We start from the raw sequence: 24,199 nt of genomic DNA, 5'->3' as shown, positions 1-24,199 counted from the left end.
ACCCAAGGCCCTGCTCCTCAGATGTTCAGGCTTCTGCCGAACATGCTTGGGAGAATGCTGGGCTGCAGCAGTCCTGGTGTGACCCCTCCTGATCACAGCTGGGGCTCGGTGGCTGTCCCTCCTGTGAGCCCAAGGCTCGGTGCCCACTCGTGGAGATGGGGCTGTTGGCATCCACCCTGTGCCAGGCCCTGTCCTGGGGGAGGCACTGGCATTTTGGAGAAGAGCTTCATTTTTTTTTTTTTCCCCTCTGAAGGAATTCAGTGTTATTCAGTGGAATCCTCTGTGCAGGTGGAATTTTTGGGCTCTAGGGCTGTAGTGTGCCTGCACTTGAAAATTTGGCCATTTGTTTGGAAACAGGCATGGGCAAATTTCAGCTCATTCATCCAAGCTGTCCTTTCTCAAGGACAAGGAGCAGGGCCAGCACAGCCGAACCACTGCAGCCAACTCCTGAATGTTTCCAAATAAAATGCCTTGAGTAAGTTTATTTTTCCCTCTCAGACCTAAATTTAGCACCCTGGAGAAGCTGCTTTGGCAGTCAGGGGATGGTAACGATGACAAGATCTATCTGTGGATAGTTCTGGGAAGATTTGGAAAGTCCTGGTAAAACAGAGTTGGTTTCATTCATGTTTGCAATTTGTCCACAGCCCAAAGATCTGCTCATGAGCTTCCAATGGTTGAAAGACAAGACATTGACAGCTGCCTGGTTTATGGAGGACAGCAGATGATCCTGACTGGACAGAATTTCACAGCAGAATCCAAGGTGGTGTTCACAGAAAAAACATCAGGTAAGGCAGGCTTTTCCTAACTTTGCTTAGTGGGATAAGGCAAATCTGTAGTGCCAAATCTCATCAGGCCATTTGTGCTGATGATTACTCGGGTGAGTAATCCCATTCAAGTTCACCTAAGTAAAACCATGTGAGTAAAATGAGACTTGAGAGCAACTGTTTGTGTTGTTCACAAGAATACAGGCACTGGGAATCAGCAGGGACAGGATATGTTATCAGAGACAAGCACTACGTGTTCCTCTATGCTTGTTCAGTCTTGTGTTTACGGAATGCTACTGTAGAAATCATCATTGAAATGAACAATTTTTTATTGATGTGAACTACAGGCAAATACTGTGTTTTCTTCCCTTTAGAAATCTGTGGGGAAAAGCCATGCATAATATAACTTTTTATATCAAATTATTTTTATACACATAATGAGAAACAAGAATACATCACTTCTTCCATAGTTTTTATTATTTATTATTAAAATTTGTGTTCCCTTTGTGCTGTTAAGAAAACTTGTTGCTTGGGAGTTTTCTGTTGGTGAACTGAGGTAGAGGCATCTGAAATGATACATCCAGTGACTTGCAAGGGGTTAAAGGATTGCATTGCCCAAGTGAGCAGCATGTGCATGATCTGTGGGGTAATGCCATTGGAGAAAAGTGAGAATTGAGCCAAAAACGTGTGCAGTCACGAATGTACATGGACATTAGCTGGTGACATGGGGGAGAAACATCCTGTGGGTCCCAGTTGTTCCCAGAGCAGCAGCAAGGCAGGCTGTTTCACAGCAGCTATGAAAGGCTCTGAAGGACTGTGGAGGTTCAGATGAGCCTGTGCACTCCGAGGAATTCTTCTGGCACTCTCTGTTTCCTTTCAAGCCCATGTATTAATTCCTTCCCACTGTGCTGCCACTGTTCCACCGTGTCAGCGCCTGGGGAAGGTACATGGGAACAGCTTGGCAGCCTGCAGTGGTACCTGTCCCAAGAATGTTTTGCAGTAACTACAGGAGATGAGACACTCCAAGGAGGTAGCTCTTAATGCCATTTCGAGGAAACATCCCAAACGCCCTGCCCCTGTTTCCATACAAGAGCAGAGAAGGCTCTGCCTGGAAGAGATGTTAGAAAGTAAAAAGAACAACAACTTTTTCCACAGTAAATCTAAAGCTTTTCTTCGCTGCTGGGGAAACGGCAGGGTTTTTTCCTCTTTTTTTACCTCCTGGTAGGGGAGAGGCAGGACTTTTCCCAGCGGCAGTGCCCAGTCTGGAGCAGGGATTTGCTTGCTGGTGTTCCATATCCTGCCTCCCCTCTCCCCTCAGCCTCTGCAGGCAGGCTCAGTCTGCTGGACTGTGAATAGATGATCGGCAGAAGGGGAATTTACAGGATGGGAGGTCCAGAGTCAAATCCTTGGGCTGAATCAGAAGTCTGTGTGCTTTGCAGTGGGTTATCTGGGGGACTCGGTGCTGAGTGGCTCTCTGTGTATCCATGCACTGTTCCATAATGCAGCAGCACCTCTTCCAGAGCTGCAGTGCTTGTAAATGCAGCTTGCTGTACTTCATAGGTATGTCTAAAGGTGAGGAAGCTGAGCTGGAAGCACAGATCCTGCATGGGCTGAGTGCAGCAAACAGAATTGCTTTGTGCCTGGCTTGTCAGAGGTTAATGAGTGTCTCAGGTCACCTGAAATCAGGATCTTGTGTGTCTGAGACATTCAGCTTCCCTCTTTCTGCACTGCAGACAATTTTAAATCTCTCTGCAATGGCCATGCTTAGCTGCCATTGCACTGGGCTGCATGAGCCCAGCTGTGCACTGGAGCAGTGCCTGGGTGGCAGGAGGAGCAGCTCACCCACAGCTCCTCTGCAGAAAGTGCTGATGAGCTGCTCCGGGGCAGGGTAAGCCACAAACATCATGCTGGGGTGGAGAGCAGCACAGCTCTGCCTGATCCCCAGTGCAGTGTCTGCTCCAGTGTGACACTGCCCCGGAGCCTGTGAAACAATCACACCTCTGTCAGGGCAGGAAGATGCAGCAAGCTCACAGGGGAAGCTTGGTTTGCTTAGAGTTTCATTTTAACAGCTCACAAACCTCGTCTGTGCTAGAAGTGCTGCTGGATTTCCCACATTTGGCACCAGTTTGAGCTGTGCTGCTAACAGGGGTGAGAGCAGTGGGTAGATAACCATCCCACAGGTTTTGGCATGCTGTGCTCCAGAGAGCTCTTTGCCTTGCCTGTCCGAGGCTAAAGGTGAGAGTAGCAAGGCTTTTTTCCCAAAACACCTTTGTGCAGTGAGATAATCTCCTGTGCAGCTCTGGGTGCCCCTGGGATGGGGTGAAGTGGGTGCTGGGAAGGCATCACTCATGTGCTTCACAAAACTGAGGAAGCTGCTGGTTGGGATCACAATTGTAATTAGATTTCATCCCTCAGGGCAGCACTCAGAACCTCTTTCCCTTTCCTCTGGACCTTGTGGACAATTCTTCACTCCCCATAGCAAGGCAGAGGAAGGTGGAACTGGTCACATTTGTGACCAAAATACAACGTGTCCCCATGAGCAATAATGAACAGGCTTTATTTCTCTTTCCATAGAGCTGCAGATATGTATATTTTCCATAGAAATACCTGGAAAGTAAGGACAATTCCCTGAACTGTGGGGGGATGTCATTGTGAAAGTGAGTGTCCGTGTCACGCGAGCCACAGGCTGCAGGGAGCTCGCTGGGGACAAGGCTGTGACAGTCTCAGCCTCAGCTCACGACAGGAAATGGCAGCAGGAAACAGTGAAGGGGCTGCAGCTCAGTGCTCTGAGGGGAGAAAGTGCTTGTGTTTGAAATGCTGATGCATAAAAAGCATTCATTTGCTTAATGCTGAAGTTTATCAACAGGCAGGCCATAGAGTTTTGAGTTCTTTCTAAGGTTATCTCTTCCTGATGCAAGATCATAAAATGTAGCTGCTGTGAGCCAGGGGAACTCATAAATTCCCGAAGTCCAGCACACAAAAGGAGAGTTTGGCTGAAGGAGTTTGGAGATCTGAGCTTGGAGACACGTAATTGAGCCCAGCTAAATTAAAATAGGTCAGGGGAAGCAACTAGATTGGACTGTGTTCTTTTAATTTTGATCTGGAAGAGAGAGCTTGAGATGCAGTCTTGGAGCTATCAAGGACTTGGAATATGGTGAAGGTCAAGGGTGTCAGTGTTTGGTTGGGGCCCAGATCTTACAGGGCAGTGTAAAAAAGGAAAGATTTGGAATTCCCCCTTCTATTTATTTTAATTGTCATGTAATAATTTGCAAGTCAGATGCTGGTTGCATTGTGTTTACTCCCATTTGTGTACTGGTTACTGCTGCTCTGCTGTCAGTGATAGAGGAGGTTCGTGTTTCTCTGGGAGAAAAGTGCAAATGGACTGTGATTTCCCCTGCCAAACTCTTCTGGTGGCCACATGGACATCATGAATCATCGCTAGGACAATGTGGGTGGTGGAGGAACAACCCAAACACAACGTCCATCCTTGGAGTGGCTCCACCATAAATCTCTGGCTGGGCCAGGCAGGGTAAGGAAGGAGGTGCTGCCTGTGCCCTCTGAATGGTGGAGCTGCCAAGGTCCCCAGGGGTTGGACATCCCAGCCCATGGGACAGAATAAACCTGTGCAGCTCTGGAGTCCAGCAGTGGTGTTTGAGCACTCCTGGAGTCCCTGAGCCCAGGAGCTCAGGGCAGGGCAGGGCCAGGCTGGGGTGCTCAGTGTGTCAGTGCTGGGTTGAGGTTTTCACCTGCACAGTGCCCAAAATGCTGGGTCTGACCCCAGAAACAAGCCATGGGATGTGTGCCAGGGGATTCCAACAGCCTGCACTCCTTCAGGACAATCCCCTGTAGGATCTGGCGTTAGGACAGGTTTAGTGTGAATGGAAGGTGGATGGTGCATTGGTTTTATGACAGGATTATGCCCTTTGTGGGAGAGCTGAAAGGAAATTCCAGCACTATCTATATCAATATTCCCTTTTTCTACTGTGTCAGTTCCTCACCATGCTCCAAACAAGGAGCTAAATTCCTGTTTGTAGTCTGACAGTTTCATGGATGATCCAAGAACTCCTGGGGAATGCAGAAAAGAGCAAAATATTTCAGCAATTAACTCTGTGAACTTAATAATGCAACATTAATGATGCAATTTTCTCAGGCAAATTAAAGATAAATTAGACAAAAAACTCATCCAAAAGAGATATTTTTGATTGTTTGAACAAATAAACAACTTTAAATATTGAATGCAAGGGCTGAGCTGCAGTGACTTACTGCTTTTCTAAATTAATGAACTTAAGTTATGAAGAATCAAGAGGGATGGGATTTATTTTAGGACTAGGCTCATAACTCAGTCCCAGATGCCATTTGTCACTGAACATGAATAAGTGTAGGCTTAAAAGGCATCTTACCTGATATAAAAGCCCAGAACTTGGGGAAAAAAACCCAAACTACTCTTTGGGTATTTTAATGGGAAAGGCCAAGGGAAAAAAGCACAAATATTGGGAATAGTTACAGAGTTAGCAAAACTGAAGGTGGCACTGTAATCTTAAATGGTTCCATTAGTTTGCAGTGTGTGAGGCTGTGCAGAAAGGACACGAAATCAATTGGTTCTCTTGCTGTTTTCCTGCTGGTTTTGAAGGAGCACGTTCCCTGCTCCGTGCAGCCTGTGGCTGGAGGCCAGCATGTAAAGCTGGATGCAAATCCCTCCTCCCTGAGCCTGCAGAACGCTGGGATGAGCTGGGGGATCAATCCCAGATGTGCCTGGGAGGCACACCTGGATTTTGCATCAGCTGGAGGAGCTCACCTGCCAGGGTCAGCTCAGGGATCTCCCTCCGCAGAGGTGTCACAGCTGGGGACATCAGGGAGGTTTTGTCCTCTGAATTTCTGTTTTGTGTGCTCTTTCTACACAAACCAGGAAGGTGTCTCAGCAGTCCCACCATGGGTGAACACTGAAGAATAACAAGTGTTATTTAGGATTGCTTTGCCTGGTTCTGCTGTGCAAATTAGAAAGTTTCAGGGTAAATGAAGCACCTTCTGCTTTTCCTTGCTGCTGTAGCTGCTGAAAGCCAGCAAACCTTTCTACCCAAAGATTTCCCCCTGGCTGCCCCAGGTGTTCTTGTAATCCCAGGGGGCAATCATCTGACTGGGGATCCCAGGAAAACACTGCAAAACAGGAAAAAATCTAAGGCTCACACAGAGAACAGTGCAGGAGAGTGTGGCTGCAGAAACGGAGTTGCCATAGCTGTGAGAGACTCAGCGAGACAGGGTGGAATCCAGTGTTTTGGAAGGTTTCCCCGTATGACACAAGATTTTGGAATTTTACAGCTGGTAAATCCTTATTAACACAGGCAGCCACTACTGGCCTGGATTCCCTGGCTCACTGTTTACTATGGGGGCGCCTGATGGAAGTGTGCCTGGTCCTGATTATTCAGCTTAATTGTTTAGGGAGAATATTAAAAAATAATAATAATTCTTGGCATAAACAAAAGGCAGAGAGACAAACTGCCATCACCTGTTGACAGAAAATTGATCCTGAAGAAAGCTGGCATGGGGAGTGGAATTCCCTGTTCTCCCACTTAGTCATCGCATCCTGGTGTGACTCATTTTATTACATGGAGGTTCCCAGTGGTTTTATTTTGAGAGAAGCTTTTGTTTAATAATTTATACACATACACACACACACACAAACACACACACTTATAATCTTAAAAAAACAACAAATCTATTCTGATGAATTGGCATAAGGAATCATTTGGAAGAGCTTTGGAATGAGATACTTTTCCTGTTGCTTCAATGTTCAACTACTGTATTGATGTTTTATTTTAATGGGAATTGAATTCCTCAACAATTGATGGGGAGAAATCTCCTCTAGACTTGTTCTCACTGTGCAAAATGTCAGATTTGGGGCTGGGCTGGCTGGTGGATGACTAATCCATTGCCCTTTTACCTCCCAGACCTTGACTTGTATCTTTGGCCTTGATGACTCAAACTTCTGTCCTCAGTGAAATGAAGGCACTGGCCTCTGCTCATAATAAACAGAGCTGCAGGAACTGCAGTGGGCAGTCTTGCTTCAGAAAGAAAAAGAAATCCGTGAAAATGAAGCTCAGGAAAAAATCAGTAGTTCTACTTTTTGTGAGTTTTAAATATATTCATGCTGTGTTTGCTGAAAATTATGTTGAAGTAAGAGCTTAGAAGGAGACAACTGCTTAGGACCAGATACTGAGCATCCTTGTGCTGAAATCAGAATTTGTCCCTGAATTTGTCTGGAATTTGTCCAGAGCAGCAGAGATTCTGAGCAAGCATTCCCTGTAAGGTTTCTGCTTCCCAGAGTGGTTTTGTCCTACTGGAAACCATTCATTGCTCTTTCCTTTGTTCTTGGGGTGGCTCTAAAAACCCTTCTGCATTTTCCAGAGTGGCTCTAAAAACCCTTCTGCATTTTCCAGAGATGTCTGTCATCTGCTGATAAAAGCTGACAGAGATAATTGTTGTGCTTTTTTGGAAGACCTTCAAAGAAGCACAGTGAATGAGGACAATTCAGTGCAGAAATGTGCAGTCAGAGCCCCAAACTCACCAGGCTTGGCTTCTTTGAGCAGCCAGCATGGTTTGCTGCCTAGCAGGAAGGTAACAGGTTGTTCATTAAGTAATTTGTGTAATGCTTGACTGAAAAGCAATGTACATTTGCAGCCTAAAATCACATGCAGGCATGGAATCCCATACAGGATCAGCACAATAGTATATTTAGTCTTCAGCTGCAGAGAACTGCAAAGAAAATTTCCTGAGCCTCTCAGCCCATCAGTCATGCTTGTTCAAATAAAGCAGTGAGTTTGTTTCTCTGCTAGTTACTGACCCCAAAGTCATGAGTAAGGGATCCTGAATAATGTGTAAAGGCTGTAACCGGTTCAGAAAACCTTTAATTGGCTAATTAAAAAAAGTCCTATAAGGGGCTGCAGAGAATCACCCCAAATGTTCCTAATGCAGACTGACATTTTGATTTCCCCCAGTTTGAAGCAAGACTCTTGGTATGATCGCAGTTGGAGTTAGAAAGGGTAGAATTACTTTCTTCCAACAACTCATTCATTCCTCCAAAGAGTGCTGACACAATCAGATCTCTCATCGGGGTTTAATGCTAAGTCTCATAGCCCTGAAGCAGCACAAAAATCTCTATTTCCTGAACATTTCACTGACCTGTGGTGTTAAAGACTTGCCAACTAAGACAAACCATTAAATGAGCAGAGAACCACAACAGTAAAAATATTGCATGAGGCAGCCATGGCTGGTAAGACCTCCAGGTCTAAATCCAAAAATATTTGATCATCTTGAGTGCAACTGCTGCCCTTTCCAGAGGCAGGGATTGAATTCCCTGCGGTGGAGGTACAGTTGGGAAGACACCACACACATGGAGCTGGCACTGCATTCCTGAGAGATCTTTGCAGTTTTCTCACCTGTCCATTGTTGAACAGCTTTAATGATATGCAATAAGCAGCTATCTGCACTTGTAGACTTTAGATGAAACTATTAATCAAGCTGGGCTTTAATCTCCTCAGTTTCCAAGCAGGAGTTGTTTGTCCTGTTTGTGGCATGACAGAATTGCAGGGTAATTAAGGCCAGAAGGGACCTCTGGAGGGTTGAGCACCACCTCCTGCTCAAAGCCAAACCCATCTCTGGTGCTCAGGCACCTCCTGGCTCCAGGGAAGGTTTGGGTGTTCCCAGGTTGTGACATGTTTTGTGCTGGGGTTGTGCTCCACTGTCACATCTGCATTAGGATTTTTAGCACATCCTTGCAATAAGAATCCCATTTATGTTGAGGACTTTCTCCAAACATCTACTTCAGTTTCCTCCTGAGAGAATTTGCATTTATGCACATTCTAAAGATGATAAATGTGTTGACAGTTTGGTGCAGGTTTTCTCTGTTCAGAATTTCCTGAAATAATCCTGAGACTTCTCAGTTTATTCCTTCTGCTCTCCATTAACTCCCAAAGTGTGCATAATCAAAGGTTTTCTTTTCATTACCAGGAAAAAGAATAGGTTAGAGAGGGACTTCTGAATGCAGTTGTATTTTTCATTTTCCTCACAGCCTCCACTCATCCTTCTGCCAAAAGCTCCCCATAATGTGCATATCCAGAGCAGTTAAAGGAAAAGCAAATATTGATTGTCTCGAGCTAAAGTGAAGCAGTGAGACAGATGGAGCCACATCATCATATTTAAGCATAAAGGTCAGGGAGTGAACTGCAGAGTGGTTAAATTTAACAGGGATTGCTGCTGCTGACAGATCTGTTAGAAACCTGTTTAGCTGCCACAAATACGAAATCCATCCAAACAGAAGCATCTATCATTGTTGGAACGATAACCCCAAATACATTTATTTCTTGTTTGCTTAGTCTCATTCTTACTCTTGACCCACACAGACTTTGGACTCAGCCTGAACATCATTTGATTTTTATGGTTGGCTTCATTAGCTTTTAGTGCAATTTCAGTGGCTCAGTTACTAAATCAAATCCCCTGTGGTTGTGGCTGCATGTGTTTCACAGGCTTTTGAATGTGGCAGATGACTTGCAGGCTTGTTTCTACTTTGGTTTATGCATTTTGGACCAACAAATCCTTTTGATTTCTACCTTCTTTGTGAAGTTAGAGCTGTTGTATCTGCACAGCCTGTTTGAATTTAGCAGTACAGAAACAAAGATGAAAACATTCTGCCTGGAGCAAAACCAGTGTCAAACATTCCTGCTTGGCTGTCCTTGTTGTCAGGACATCTCCATGTTGCATTGCTGAGGCAGCTCTGATGTGTCTCTATCAGAGCTCTTGTTTTATGACAGATTTTCTCGTTTCCATTCCCTTCCTCTTCTCCTCAGAGAGCTCTAAAAATGTATCCTTTGGGTTTTTTAGGAGTGTGGGGAGGTTCCTTAACACACACTGGGATGGTTTTGTTTCTCCAAGGTCACCCAGAAGAGGGATCTCCCCACTGAGCACTCACTGCCTTGTTGCCACACAAGGATTTGCTGGATTAAACCCCCAGTTTGGCTTCCCCCTGCCCTGTTTGCTGTCAGAACAGCAGAAAGGAGTTGGTTGCGTTAATAGGGGTATAGATTGAATATAGCAGTGGCCACAGTGGATGCTTATGTTAAATGACATTAACTAATGGAATGTTTTCCATGCCTTTGTGGTGCTCCCTTGGGATGTGCTGGCTCCAGTGACACAGTGTGCTGAGGCCATCCCAGCCCCACGTCAGGAAAGACAACTCACTCAGGGGGGAACTTGAAACACTGAGAAAAAAAGAGAAAAAAATGGGAGTTGTTCAGTGTTCACTCCTTGCAGCAGGAAGTGTGGCAGAACTCTGGGCTGAGGGGACAGGAGCTGGGCCAGCAGGGACCCCAGGCTCTGTCCTGAGCACAGAGCCCAGGCTGGGCAGAGCTGCCTGGAGAGCCCAGCACATGTGTCAGCTCATTGTCTGGGGCCAGCACAGAACAAAGAGCACAGCGACTGAAAAAATGCAAAATGCATTTAAAAATACTCTTTCATTTCCCTTTTGCCAGAAGCAGAAGTGCTTAAATAACAGAGGACAAAAGCAGCTCTTGCAGAACTTCCAAGAGTTGGGAAAAATAAAAAGTCCTGTCAGAAGGACTGGTTTGAGGAGATTTTCTCCCTTGTCCTCCCAGTCTGGGGAACCCCCAAAAGCAACCAGCAGCCTCATGACTGCAGCTTCCCAGTCCCATCAGGTCCTTGGGATACATGTCTCGTGGCCACTTTAAAAGCAGACTTTCAGAAAGGTGTGAGGCAATTCCCCCCCTCCTTAGTATTTTTCTTCTGCAAATTGCTTGGCTAAAAGCCTCAATGGAATATAAAAATCAAAGGGGTAAAGATTAAAATCTAAAAAAAAAAAATAAATAAGGAAAGGATTGCAAAAAATGTTTCTAGCTTTAAGGAGTATTTCTAACCAGATGAAGCAGCCAGTCTGTATATGGATGTTCTGTCACTATTAACACACTCCTACAGCACAGGGGTTTCTTTGGTGGTATTCCATAAAAAGGGATCAAATTTTATTTTCCTCTCTAAGTACAATTTGGTGTAACTCAGAGTGGAGAAGAGCTGCTTGGATGTAATTAAGGGCAGAAAAACTTGCAGTGGTTCACGGCAGAGGTTGTCACACATGCAATGAAGTGCTTTTGCACTGAGTACAGTGAATATTTGGTGCTTTAGCATGGCTTTAGGGCTGTCAGTGGCAATCTGTGGGAAGCCAAGTGGTGTTGGCTTGGAGCAGCAGAGAGTTTGCTGAGCTGCTGACCCCGTGTGACCATTAAGAAATCATCTGACCTTCTGATGCCCTCCAGCAGTCAGGCTGGCTCAGCTCAGGCCCTGTAAAAGCAGATGTTGCACCTGTGCTAAATATTGCATCCTTCAGTTTGGCTAATTTCTCCATAAACATTTAATTTTACTATGTATGTAAACTTTTTCCTGGCGGGAGGAGTGTTGGATGTTGTGTTTAAATGAAATGCTGTTGCTTTTGGTTAGGACTGGGAAGGTGATTGAAATTAAATCCATTTTGAGAGCTTTGCCAACTTGATGCCCTTGATTTATCTCTCTTATTTTTTGATAAATCAAAGTCTGTGATTTAAAAAAAAACCCATGGTGAGGTTAATATTGTGATATTCTTCTAGATGGGCAGCAGATCTGGGAAATGGAGGCGACAGTGGACAAAGACAAGAGCCAGCCTGTAAGTATGCAGAGCACTGGGTGTCCTCTGCTCCAGTTCTGGGCAGCCAGTCGTGTTCAGGGGCAGCTCTGAAAGAGCATCTCGAGAGCACAAAGAGCAGCAATGCCCTGGTGAACAAATGGCAAATGCTCCAGCAGCACATGTGCTGCAGAAAGAGATGATTCATGGAGCAGTAACCCCCAGCAAATGGAGCCACTGCAGGCTCCACTGTGCCAGCCCAGGATTTGTCCTGCAGGATTGGAAATGAACACTCATATTTGCAGGGAATGAGCCTCTTTGTTCCCTTTGCTTGCTGGGACCTTCTGACTGCATATAAGTAAAAAGCCTATAGAATAATTGAGTTTATTCTGACAAAAAGAGGGAATTCTGCAATGCACACTCATTTATCCAGCACTGTGGGATTAGCAGTGCTTCTGTTTCACCGTTCATCACCATTTCTTGTGTTTTATTTGTAGCTGAGGCTTCTCTCTCCAAGTTCAGGAGGGATCCAGTCCATAGAAAGCAGCTTGCCAGTACCAAAAATCCTCTTGTCTTTGAGCACCTGCCCTTTCTTTTTTTCCTTTTTTCTTCTCATACCCTTTATAGGCATGAATAGGGAGATTTCTCTTAATGCCCAGGTGTGTGGCAAGGGGGGCTGCAGCCAAAGGCCCTGCTCAGGCCGAGTTGCTGACTCCCTGCTGTTGTTGCAGAGCATGCTGTTTGTGGAAATCCCCGAGTACCGCAACAAGCACATCCGCACTGCCGTCAAGGTGAACTTCTACGTCATCAACGGCAAGAGGAAAAGGAGCCAACCCCAGCATTTCACCTACCACCCAGGTAATCCTCACAGCCACTTGGTGCCTCCTCTCGTGAGCAAGGTTTGATTTTCTGCTCTGTTGTGTTCTTGCCGTTCTTTGAGGATCTGAGTGTTGCTGGTTTAATTTGGCTGAGCACTCGACAGCTGCTTGGTTCAAAGGGTGCCTGTGGTTTATGATCAGGAATTTCCATCAGTTTGGGGTGGCAGTTATCTCAGTTATCTTGGCGATGGGCTGATGCTGCCCCTTTCACTTGGTGGGAGTTTGCCAAGGCCTCAGATGTCCCAGATGTCCCAGATGTCCCAGACACATCAGTCTGGGACATGATGTGACCCTCAAAACCATGAGTGGTGCCTTCTCTGATGTGTCCAGCACTAAGAAAACATCAGATCTGGGAAAGGGCTTGGGATGGAGGAAGACAAGCAATATATATTCTTCAGAATGAGGCTAGTTGAGAAAAATATGAATGCTTTTCTGATGTTCTTCCCCTTGGGGATTGCTGAGCCATGTCACAATAAATGCAACAGGATTACTAATGAGATTCTCAGAATTTCTGAGCTTTGGCTGAGAGCAAAATATTGTGAGAAAATCAGGGTATTGTGTTTGTGGAAACCAGACAGCATAAAATAACAGCACCAGATTTTATGCAAGCTTCAAATGATGTCTCAATTTGACTTGTTTCTAAGGACAGGCAAACATTCGTTCAGACTGTTGGTTTGGTTTCCTCCAGCCTGAAAATCTCTGGTCCTCTCCCTGAATTTATGAGCTCTATAGAGTATCACCAATGTGAAGGTTTTGTGGGGTTGCTAAATTGTTCTGCTCTGGAATAGTATTGAGAATCAATTTGTGGTTCATTAGTATGTTAAAGGTTTTTCAAGAGCCTCTTAGCACAGAGGGCTTTGAAGAACCTTTGCCATGGTTGCATATGGGTGATTTATTAAACTCAGTGCTTGTGACATATGAATTTACACACGCAAATCTTGTAAAAGCCTTAAATCTCTTATTACTTCAAGGAAAACCTCTCTGTTTCTCCTCAGCTCGTTACGAATAATGTCCTTTGCATGCTTTATTCTAGTACCATCAATCAAAACAGAGCCCATTGATGACTATGATCCAGCCCTAATCTGCAATACAGTACACAGTGCTCTGGGAGCAGTAACACAGCCTTACTATTCACAGCACACAATGGCCACCGAGTCCCCTTCCTGCCTCGTGGCCACTATGGCTCCTTGCCAGCAGCTGCGCTCAGGCCTTTCTTCTCCTGACTCGCGGTACCCCCAGCAGAACCCAGCTGTGATTTACCAAAGGAGCAAGAGCCTGAGCCCCAGCCAGCTGGGCTACCAGCAGCCCAACCTGATGGCCTCACCAGTGGCCATTCCAGATGCCCACAGGTCCGTGCTGGTGCACGCCGGCTCTCCAGCCCAAACGTCAGCCGTGCTCCACCACTCCCCAGGCCACCAGCAGTCTTCTCCTGTCATCCACTATTCTCCAAACAACCAGCAGCTGAGGTGTGGGAGCCACCAGGAATTCCAGCACATCATGTGCTGTGAGAATTTCCCATCCAACGTGTCAAGGTCCAGCCAGCCCCAGGGCAGCCAGGCGCAGAGGCTGAGCCCCAGCTCGTACCCCACGGTCATCCAGCAGCAGGCAGCCCCAGGCCAGCCCAGGGCAGCCAAGAATGGCCCACCAGGCAGTGAGCAGAAGGAGGTGCTGCCAGCAGGAGTGACCATCAAGCAGGAGCAGAACCTGGACCAGGCGTACCTGGATGACGGTAAGTGCTGTGCTGCTCTCACGAGCTGTTTTTTGGAGGGAGGGGGGAAGGTTTAGAGCTGTAAATCCTCCTGTTCCTCAGGGCCTCCTGTGTGGGTATTTGCTGTGCACTCAGGCTGGATTTGGGTCTTCTTTAGCTGCATTTTTGGTAGATGGCAGTGCCCTCTGGCCACTAATCCACAGAAACCTGCTTGCTCCTTGCCACAGGCTCAGCTGCCAGGTTGAGCTGGTCCCAGTTTGTTTCCATTTGCCAAAGGTTCCATTGCCAGTTTGGAAAATGGTGGATCTGAAACGAAATGCACTTCGTAATTATTATATTTCTCATATCAGGGCAAAGTCCACTTTGTAAAATGCTCTTGTACATTTTGTACCAAAAAAAAGCCCATTGAGCAGTCTATCAAGGCCTGTAATGAATGGGGTAGTGCTGCAGGCAAAGCCATTGCAGATGTTCTAGATGAACAGTGGGACATTGATAAGTACAACAATGCTGTTTCTTTGTTGTGAGCCAGCTGATTTAGCCTTTAGGAATGAACAGAAGTTAGAGTGAAGCTTTCTTTGAACATATCCTGCTTATTCTTAGGTAGGCAGCTATTGGCAATCTGGTTGATTGGTTCTTTTATTAAAGCATGTTCCTGGCAGGAGGAAATCAATGGAAAATTGATAATACAGCTGGACACTGCAGTCAGAGAGAGCAGCAAAGCCAACACTGATTTTCGTGGGAGCAGAGCAAGGCTGCTGGATGTATTGCTGCAAATACAGGATGTTCTTGTGCAGGAAGCACTGACCTGACTGTCACATGTGCCACCCCTGCTGTCCTCTCAGTCCAGGCAATTGCAGCTTTGCTCTCCTGGATGTGCACCAGGATGTGCTGTGAGCACTTTGGGATTTTTACTGCACTTGCCTTGAATGGTGACACTGTGCCTGTGAAAGTTTTGCTTTTTTCAGCTTAGGTCCTCAGTGCTCTGTGTGATGTGCAGCCTTCATTGCTGGTTTTGTGGGCAGAGTAGAGTTTGGATGGTTTCCTCTGTTTGCTGTGTTTGCAGTGTGGTTGATGCAGCTTTGGTGCCATCGCAGTAAAATCTGGAGAGTTTTTGCTGGTTCCCTTCTCTGAGCAGGAAATTTAGGAGTCCAAATTTAACTTAGGAGATTCACTTTCCAGTCAGGGAATTGGGCATGATGACAAAGCAAGAGAATTTTTCAAACAGGAAAGCTAAATATTGTTGTTTAGGGTTATTTTAATACGAGAAGCCGAGAGATTCTTCAACATTTCTAAAAATACCTGATACACACCTTAGGAAAGAAAGAAAAAAGTAAGAATCATGAAGCAAAAGCTAACAAACTTCAGAGTCAAGCCAAAGTTCATTTAAAAGAGCTCCCAAGACAGAGTGCAGAATTAATTTCCTTGAGTTTTGGATTGGGCCAGTGACACCAAGTGCAGCACAGCTCACCAAGGATGGACTCAGCCTCCCTGCTAAGAGAAACCATTAGGCAGAACAGCAGCAATTAGTAACGAAATCTCAGGCTTCTCCTTGGCTGACTGGATCATCTTGAATTGATTTCAGCTAGAGATTAATTTATCAATCATGCCATCCAAATCAGGGCAGGCAGGATGGGTCATATGCAGTCCCTTTACTGAGCTCAGTGAGTTCACATCAGCTGGAAGTGTGACTTGGAGAATTGTGATTTACTTCAGGACGTTGCAGAGCATTTCATTCTGAAATGTTCAGGACTTGAATTGAAAAGCCACATTGTTTGCTGCTGGGGAAAAGTGACTCAGAACATAACAAAAGCCATGTTTTTCCTGACTAGAAAGTTTGGTTTTGTGCTTTATAGAATTAAAAGAAAGCAAACCCCAAGGATTATGGAGGCTTTACCCTCAAATCCCTTTATCCAGCAAGCTCTTCTGAGATAAAGTGAGCTGTTAGGCCTTGCAGTGATTGTCAGGGACAGACCCTGAGCTGGCTTGGCATGAGCCAAGAGCTGCTGCTGCTGCTGCTCAGCCTCTTGGGCAATCTCTGCTCTATGTCTCGCTTCCCTTCGCTCTTCCTCCTCCCTCTGCCTTGTTCTCCTTTCTCCACAGTTCTGCTGACAGTCCAGCTTTCGTCCCTCTGCTGTTTGCTCTCCTCTCATCACCTCCTGTCCTCTGCCTTCATGGTTAACACGCAGCCTTGGCGTTCTGGGCTTTGTTTCTATTCTGAGCTTTGCCACAACCTCCTGGAGTGACCTGTTGGTTCCTCATTCCTGGAGCTGGTGCCTCTCAGGGTGAACATGCTGAGAGTCCTTAGCTCTGCTGGGAGTGACAGAGAAACCTCTGTTACCCACCTGTGCCTCAGAGGTTGATTCCTGTTGGCAGTGCAGATATCCTGAATGGCAGGAGATCCTTCAGGACACATCAGGGGTCCAGGCTGATGCTGGCAAGCAGGGATTAGCTTCACATGCAAGTGAAAGCCTTAGGGTGACAGTGAAAAGCTCCTTTCAGCCTCATCTTAATATTATTCATAACCAAAACCGCCCACAATGGTAAAAGTTACCCAAACAACCACATAAATATATTGATAAACAGAACTTAGCTCTTTCACTGCCTTCAGAGCAATCAGGTTAACTCTTTACAGTGCAAAGCCAGTTAGAAATGCTCTTCTCTGCAGCACTGACTGCAATGCCCTGGTGGGGCAGGATGGAGAGGGGTGACCCAGGGCTTGAGACACTGACTGTGCTCTGGCTGCAGAGCCTGAGGGTTCCTGTGCAGCCCTGGGGAGGCAGCTCAGCTGCTGTGGGCCAGTTCCCCATCTGGGACACAGACACCAGGCTCAGTTCCATGCACACACCGTGGTTGTGTAGCTTGTCCTGAGTGTTATCAGCTTGCCTGCCTTAGATTGAGATCTTTTCTGTTCAGCTGTCAGGCTGAACTTTGCAAAGACAAATGATTGTCATTATTCAAATAGTAACTGTCTAACCACATCTGACACTCCGAAGTGTCTGCTGGATACAGCAGCTCTAAATTATTTTTGGTGCAGCAGTAATCTCTCCTGGGAGGAGGAAAGCAAGGCAGCTGCCTGTGCAGTGGTTTATCAGGCTGCTGATCAGCAGAGATGTTGTACAGTGAGCTCAGGTATTTCGCAGAAAACTTCAGACACGTCAGATATTTCTGTAGAAAGTGGATGTGCAGGATGTGCAGTGTGGTCCTGGCACATCACCCAACACTTCAGATCACCTTCCTGACAAGCAGTGTGTTCACTTGTGCAGTTTTGCTCATCCAGCACCACTCAGAGGGTGTTACATCCCTGCCTTTTCTGTGTGGGTTCTTTCATTTCACAGCAAGACAATCCTCAGTCTGCCCCCACAGTATCATGAAACGAAATTCAAATCTCTTCTTTCCTTCATGTTCAGGAGGAAGCTTTCTTTTCTGTCCAGCTCTGTTCTCCTTGGGCAGTCTCTGGGCAGGGAGCACCTCCAGGACACCCTGGCTCTCCTGTCACCCTGGGTGCTGCTGCAGGACTGAGCTCCTTCCTGCTGGCTGTTCTCTCTAAACACTGTCTCAAGTCCACCCCCAGAAAGCTCAGAAGATGGTGGCTTTAGGGGCATATTTTAATTTGGTTTGTAGTTGTTTCCATCTTGTGTCCACACACAGAGTTAAATAGCAAGACAGGGCAGAGGGGAAATGTTCTTGTTTCCTGGCATTTTAGACAGGAGTGAATTTGAATCCTTCAAATGGGCTGGGGTTCAGTTTTGAGCAACAATTTGCATCTAAAAAAGCCATGCTCTGTTTTTAATTAGAACTGCTTTTCATAGAAGGTGTGGTCACTTCTGCTCAGGCAGAGTTTGACTAAGAGTGAAGCCTGTATGTTCTCCAGAACATTTTGCTCAAACACTCTAGCAAATCTATGTATTCATCAGGCTCATTCCTGAAGCTCTGACTCACATTATTGCAGATTTTCTGTTCTCTGCTGGGATCTTGCAGCACTCCCTGGGCACACTGCACGCTTTATTTTTGGATCACTGCTCTTGTGGGTTTGTGTTGTGTTAGGATCTGTGTGCTCCTGTCCTATACCACTCTTGCTTTTCTAGAGGCAATATAAAAACAGAACAAAAAGGTGGTTCTGCTCCCAAAAACCTGCAGGCTGTTGGCTACAGAAGTAGAAAGACCATTCTATTAGGAGGAATGTCTGGGTTGAGTCTGAGCTTAATCTTTCAGCAAAGTATTTAACTTCCCTGTACTTAGTTTAGCATTATTAAAAAGTGTCTTATGCTTCCCCCTTGTACAATTAAGCATTAATTATTTCATGTCAGTAACACACATATGGATTCTCAGAAAAAAACCTACACTTGCATACCTGAATAAGAACTAAGTATTTATATTGTTATGGCAGGCTCCTTCTGATCATCTTCTTCTTCACCTCCAGAAACAATTCACTATTAAAAAGTTCAGACAAATCCAGCCCCATTTGAAGGTTGCCCTTTCCCCAGCAGCCTTTCTGAGCAGCTGCCTCAAAGCATGCAAACCAAAACAAAGCGACAAAAAGAAAAACCCATACATCCCAAATCAGCAGAAGAGGAAGGAAGAAAATGAATCAAGTGATTAAAACCATAGTTCCACTGGCACCTCTTTGTTCTCGAGCTCAGGAATCTTTAATTGGTGCAGTAAGTGCCCACAGGCAAGTTGTGTCACAAAGCGTTTCCTGTGCTGAGAACATGCAGAGCCCATTAGGAGCCCAGAGCTGCACTGGGCACGTGGACACTGTTCCTCCTCCATGGGCAGCTCCCACCAGGACCTGAGAAACCCCAATCCCGGGGATTTTGGCTGGAAGGCACCTCCCTGTTTGAAGGCTGGCTGTTATCAGCCGAAAGCACTCAGTTTTTGGGAGCCATCGAGCAATTTTCAATGATAGTTTTGAAATACTGGCAAAAGAATTACTTGAAAAAAAGAACTTGTTCGTGCAGTTGGGAATTGAAAGCTTCTAAACCACAATAAAGTCCTTTCCCAGACTTGCTGTCCATTTACCCCAAGCTCATGGCATTCCTTAGCCAGTCTGAATCCCAGGCAGCAGACAGCTCTTACAAAGGAGACCATAGACACCCATCTGCTGGGAGACATCTGCCAGCAGAGACCATACATTTACTTCTATTCCTTCAATCCACTTTCAGTTTAAAGGGGTAATAACAATAACATTTTTCACTCCAGTGACACTATTCATCCAGTGCAGAGAAATGGTAATGAATTAAAATGATTCCACTGCAGAAAGAGGCAGACAAGCTTTTCTCCAGCTCTCTCAGATGGGTGAAGCAGGATTAGAGCTTTTAAGGGACTTGGCTCCAGCTGATGCAAAAAGTCAGTGTAAAACTGTGACTTTCTTGGGGGATCCCAGACTCCCAGGTGCCCCCAGGTGTGCAGGAGTGCAGCACTGGGTGTGCTCTAGGTGGTTAAAAAATACTGCACCTAAGAGAGGGATTGGCAGAGCTCCTCTCTCCTTTTTCCCCAGGCTCACTCCTCTCATGCTGCATCAATCCAAGAACTGTAGGTGTTCTGTAGCAGTGGCCATTGATTGCTGGCAGGTCACTGTCACTGGGTCAGGTGTGTCTGACAGAAACATTCTCATTTCTTGGGCAAAGGCTGTGGTGTGAGCAAGTGCAGGGTGTAAGGAAAATGGATCAGTGCTCTTCCTGCTTTGCATGGAAATTCTTTCAGTTCAGTCAAAATCATAACTGTTTTGACAAAGTTTTAAAAAATGGGGATTTTGGTGGTGAGAAATGTGCATCTAGAAAATGGTTTATAACAAAATTGTGCAAAGCAGGAAAGGGCATGAACTCCTTCTAGTGCTCAATTCTCCATTTTGTGTTGAACCAGAGCAGTGCTCTCTGGAAACCTTGAGCAGGGCTTGTTTTACACTCCAGCAGCTCACCACAGAGCTGTGCTGGTTAAGGTGGTTGAGGTTTTTTTTTTAATTTTATTTTGCTTACACAGCTATTATGGTAAAAACCCTTGCAGAGACAGAGCTCTGCTGGTGTAAAAGGCTGGAATCAGCAGAGCTCAGGCCAAGGCAGGGAACCTCCAGCAGCTCCTTCACAGAGCCTTTTATGCCTTCGGTTTGTTCAGCAGAGCCATTGCTGCTCAGCTGGGGCAGCTGAGAGGAGAAATAGGAACATAAGGGGTAAAAGAAGGGATTTTCTCATGACAGGAATTGCACAAGCTCAGCCTGCTTGCTTGGTGTGTTGACCACCTCAGAGTAAATCCCAGTAATTCCCAGCACAGTGATGCAGTGAGCAGGAGCAGGCTTTGCTGAGGGGAGCTGTACCTGCAGCCAGGTGTGTATTTATCCTCACAAACAGGGAGAGGATAAAATCCTTTTAGCTCCCCTTTCGAATGAGCATGATGCAATTGAATATAATCAGTGAACTGGCTCACACCCACATGGCAGCTCGAGGCTTTTGCTAATTTATTTGCAATTTCATTGTAGTTCTTGGAATATTAATAGCAATTTAGAAGTCCCTGTGCAGGTGACTGCAGCAGAATACAGAGTCAGTTTTCCGGTTTTTTTCTCAGTCCAAGAAAAACCAAAACATTGAAAATACAAACCTGGATGTTTTGGGCTTTCAAAAGCCAGGCAGACAAAAATGATGCAACTTTGGGGGTGGGAGGTCGATTGCATGATTTAGAAACCAATCTCATGATTGTTGGAGGTTTGACTGATAAACCCAGAACGCCTGGGTTTGGTGCTGCTGCTCTTCAGTTTCATTTGTTACAAATTGGGTTAATTTTAGGAATGCACAAAGGTGAGGAAAGAGCTCTTTTCTCCCCTCCAAGCTTAGGGCGATAGCTGGGAGCATTCAGCTCCTCCTGCAGTGGCTCTTGGAAAGGCAACTCGAGTCCTTTCTGAGCTGCACTGTGAAATGTTGGGAGCAGCTGCAGAGCCTTGCTGCTCGGAAAGTTTGGAAAACATCTGCACATTTTCTTAACTATTGTGAAATAAACGCCTGGCAAGAATACCCATCTCAAAGATCTTTTTATGGTGCAGACTGAAAGGCAGTTAGAAAGTCTTCTGCTGCAGAAAAATGCCAGGATTCTCAGCATTTTTGACACAAGCAGAAGTTTCTCAGCTCAGGTCACATCCTGCCAGGCAGCAGGGATAGCTGGTGGGGTCTTTGTGTCTGTATAGACCTTTTCTCTCACAGGAATGAAGACCAAGAGTTGATTAGCATAAAATCCATTTTTCTTCCACCTGTTTTTCATACTTCGTTATAAATAATAGTATAATTGTTTATTTATAATTAACTATACATTTAGAAATATAATAATAATAATTTACAATCAGTATTTATTTATAAATCTCTGGCCTTTTTTAAATTTGAAAAGTGAGGATGAATCATCTGAATTTCCCATCCAAGTTAGTTTTCTGATGAGAACTCTGAGCAGTGAGAGCTGCTTTTCTGCCCAGCAGAAGCTGCTATGGCCTTGCACTGCCCAGCCATTTTATAGCTGTTCCTCACTGCTTCCAGCAGAGCTCTGTGCTCAGATCTGGATGCACTGTGTGCTCAGAGGCATTTTAAAAGCAGACTGGACAAATGCACAGGACAATCCTGCACTGGCTAGCAGAGGTACTCGATGACCTAATAGGTCACTGCAGCTCTCTGATTTGAAAAACAAGCAGCACATCCATAGCTGTGCCAGTGGGAGAGTCAGGAATTGGGGAAGAACAAATACTTGGAGACCATAAAACTCCCTTCCCAGCACATTAGCATTTTCAGTCAGGTGTTGGCTTTCACACTGCTTCTCACTCTGTAATACAGCTTTTTCTGCGTTTACCAAGAAAAAACCTAAGTTTCTCCTCTTCTTCTGCAAATGATGCAGTTGTGTCTGAATTATCACTCCAAGTCTCCATGCTTCACTTTGCAAGCACAGAAATCTGGGCATGAATCCAGCTGGGAATGTCACAGATGACTCCTCACTCTGAGAGGGGTCTGCACAAAAACCAAAATCCAAATAGTCCCAACTTTGCTGGCACTCATATTCTCCAGTTCATGTGCACATCTCCTAGAGATGCTGCAGTCTGTTTGGAATTAAAACTCTGATCTCTCCAAATTTGCATGACTAATGGTCTGCAAATGACTTTGAAAACTTGGTCTTGAGTTGGGTTTAACCAGCGTTAGGTATAAAAGAGTTAAATCTTCAGCTACTGTTAACTGGAGTCAAACCACTGAGCATCAAAGGGCTTCACCCCCAGCCGCTCTTACTGACTGTGAGAAACAAGGCTCACACTCCCCACCTTCTCAGGGGTTCTCCTAATCCACAAGTTCCCCTTTTAATCGAACCATGTCCTTTGTGGATATTTAATTTGAAAACTTTGCACCCCAAGATACAAACTAACCTCTGCCTTCAGCTGAACAAACACGGTTTCTTCAGAGTGAGATTGCAATTTAAAGTAGATGTAGTGAGAAAAGTGTTATTGAACTTTGGTGGAGTCAGTCAGAGGTTTCCATCTGAAGGAGAATTTTTCCCTGTGGATAATTGTCAGGTGTGGAAGTGAAGGTCAGCAGGGGCTGTGCTGTGAGCATGGGGAGAGGCTGATTGTGTGCCAGAGCTGCCTGTGCACCAAGCACTGTGCTCTGCATGTCCCTGCAGAGTGACAGCAGCGTGTCCCTGTCTCAGGGCCTGTCCTGACTTCCTGCAAGGAGTCTGAACCTCCTCTCTCAGCGTGCAAGGAGTAACTTGGGCCAGGGCAAAAGCAGCAGTAAATTAGAGGAGTGTGAGTTTGCAGTCATTCCCTCTGATCAGCTCTGCCAGGGGAGTCTAGTCAAAGATTCCCAAATTGTGGTGCAGTTTGGTTTGGTTTCTTGATGATGAGTGACTTCATCACCCGTGAATGAATCGAGTCAAATGCAGGACAAATAGTGAGACACATGAATGACTCCTGTGACATTTGCAATGTCTCAATGGCTGCTGGTTTATTTAGGTGGTTTCTAAGTTTCTTTGGAAAGACTGAGAATAACTAAAAGAAGGGGGAACCACTTCATAAGTATGGGAGTCAATGGTGAAAGTATTGTGGCAGTTAAACCTCCCTGGCTTCAGTATCTGTCATTATGACAACACAGCATCAGTAATTTGGTGAGATTTTGGCTCCAGGAGACTCCACAGCCCCAAGGCCAGAGGCCTGGGGGATGTATCAGACGTTGCATTCCCTCTGTGGTCAGATCCCTCCCCGTGCTGGCTCTCCAGCAGCCACTTTTGGGCTCCCAGTTGTGCCCAGGAGGCAGCAGGGCTGTTCTCCTGCAGGGTCCCTGGTCACCAGCAAAGGAACCTGTGCTTAGGGCTCAGGGAAGTGCCCTGGTTCAGCTCCCTGGAGGTGAAGTCATCACAATCTTGTACAAACTGATGTTTGCAAAGGCTGGAATAGTCTGCACACACTGCCCACTCCAGGCATTGGGCATCCAGGCTTGAACAGAATTGAGCAAACTGCAGGGGGACGTTCAGCAGCTGCATCTTTTGGTTACATCTTGGGTTGTGTATCTTTTTTCCTTAGAATTGCATTACATTTTCTCTTACCTGGTTTCTTCTGCACACTTGTTAATTTGCATTGAGTGGGGTGCTGTCTCCTTCCTTGGAAAGCACTCTAAGGTTCCACATCTGAGACTTCAGCAGGCAGACCTGAGGTGAGATTTTCAGCTGGGTTACATGAGGGCTCTTCTGAGGTCATCCTGCAGGTTCAAATAACTTAGTAGTGTTGTAAGAGATGTTTCCTTTTTTAAAACAAATGCTATTGATTTTTATACAAATCTTTCTTCAGGACAAATTTTATAGGCTAAAATTAATGCTATGTTTGTTTTAGAAATTGTTATCTCAGGACCTTTGTTTTGTACTTGGTTGCATTTCACAGCTCTCCCCATCTTCAAAACTAATGCAAATTTTAGATCAAGATTAGAACTTCCCAGAATTTCAGGCTGTTCTGGTAAGAGTGTTGGTTTAGATGCAGCACTAAATGCTCCTCCAGCTGTGTGTCATGCACAATCTCAGCTTTCAGAACCTCTGCTGGGCACCAGTGTCTGCAGGGGCTGAAGGAGCCTCTGCCATGGGGGACACTGCAGTGCAGCCCTCGTGGGGAGCAAATAATGGAGCCCTAAGTCCCAGTCAGGCTGCAGTGTTCCCTTGATTCCAGCAGTGTGTGTGAACAGAACAAGCCCTT

The 24,199-nt window shown here is 45.7% G+C and overlaps 1 protein-coding gene across 6 annotated transcripts in view; it reads left to right on the top strand.

Moving 5' to 3' along the window:
* The window catches only part of NFATC2 (nuclear factor of activated T cells 2), a 67,672-nt gene that overhangs the window by 30,242 nt on the left and 13,231 nt on the right, over window positions 1-24,199 (top strand). For all 6 annotated transcript variants that reach the window (XM_085079268.1, XM_085079267.1, XM_085079271.1 and 3 more), the window contains exons 6-9: window positions 645-785; window positions 11,408-11,463; window positions 12,153-12,279; window positions 13,333-14,028. In XM_085079268.1, the coding sequence (XP_084935394.1) occupies window positions 645-785; window positions 11,408-11,463; window positions 12,153-12,279; window positions 13,333-14,028 (1,020 nt within the window). The remainder of the gene's footprint in view (window positions 1-644; window positions 786-11,407; window positions 11,464-12,152; window positions 12,280-13,332; window positions 14,029-24,199) is intronic.

Source organism: Lichenostomus cassidix, chromosome 20 (genome assembly GCF_008360975.1).
Source record: "Lichenostomus cassidix isolate B80296 chromosome 20, HeHo_3.0, whole genome shotgun sequence".
Taxonomy (NCBI): Eukaryota; Metazoa; Chordata; class Aves; order Passeriformes; family Meliphagidae; genus Lichenostomus; species Lichenostomus cassidix.
The sequence above is the reverse complement of the archived record's forward strand: the minus strand, read 5'-3'. Positions and strand labels throughout refer to the sequence as shown.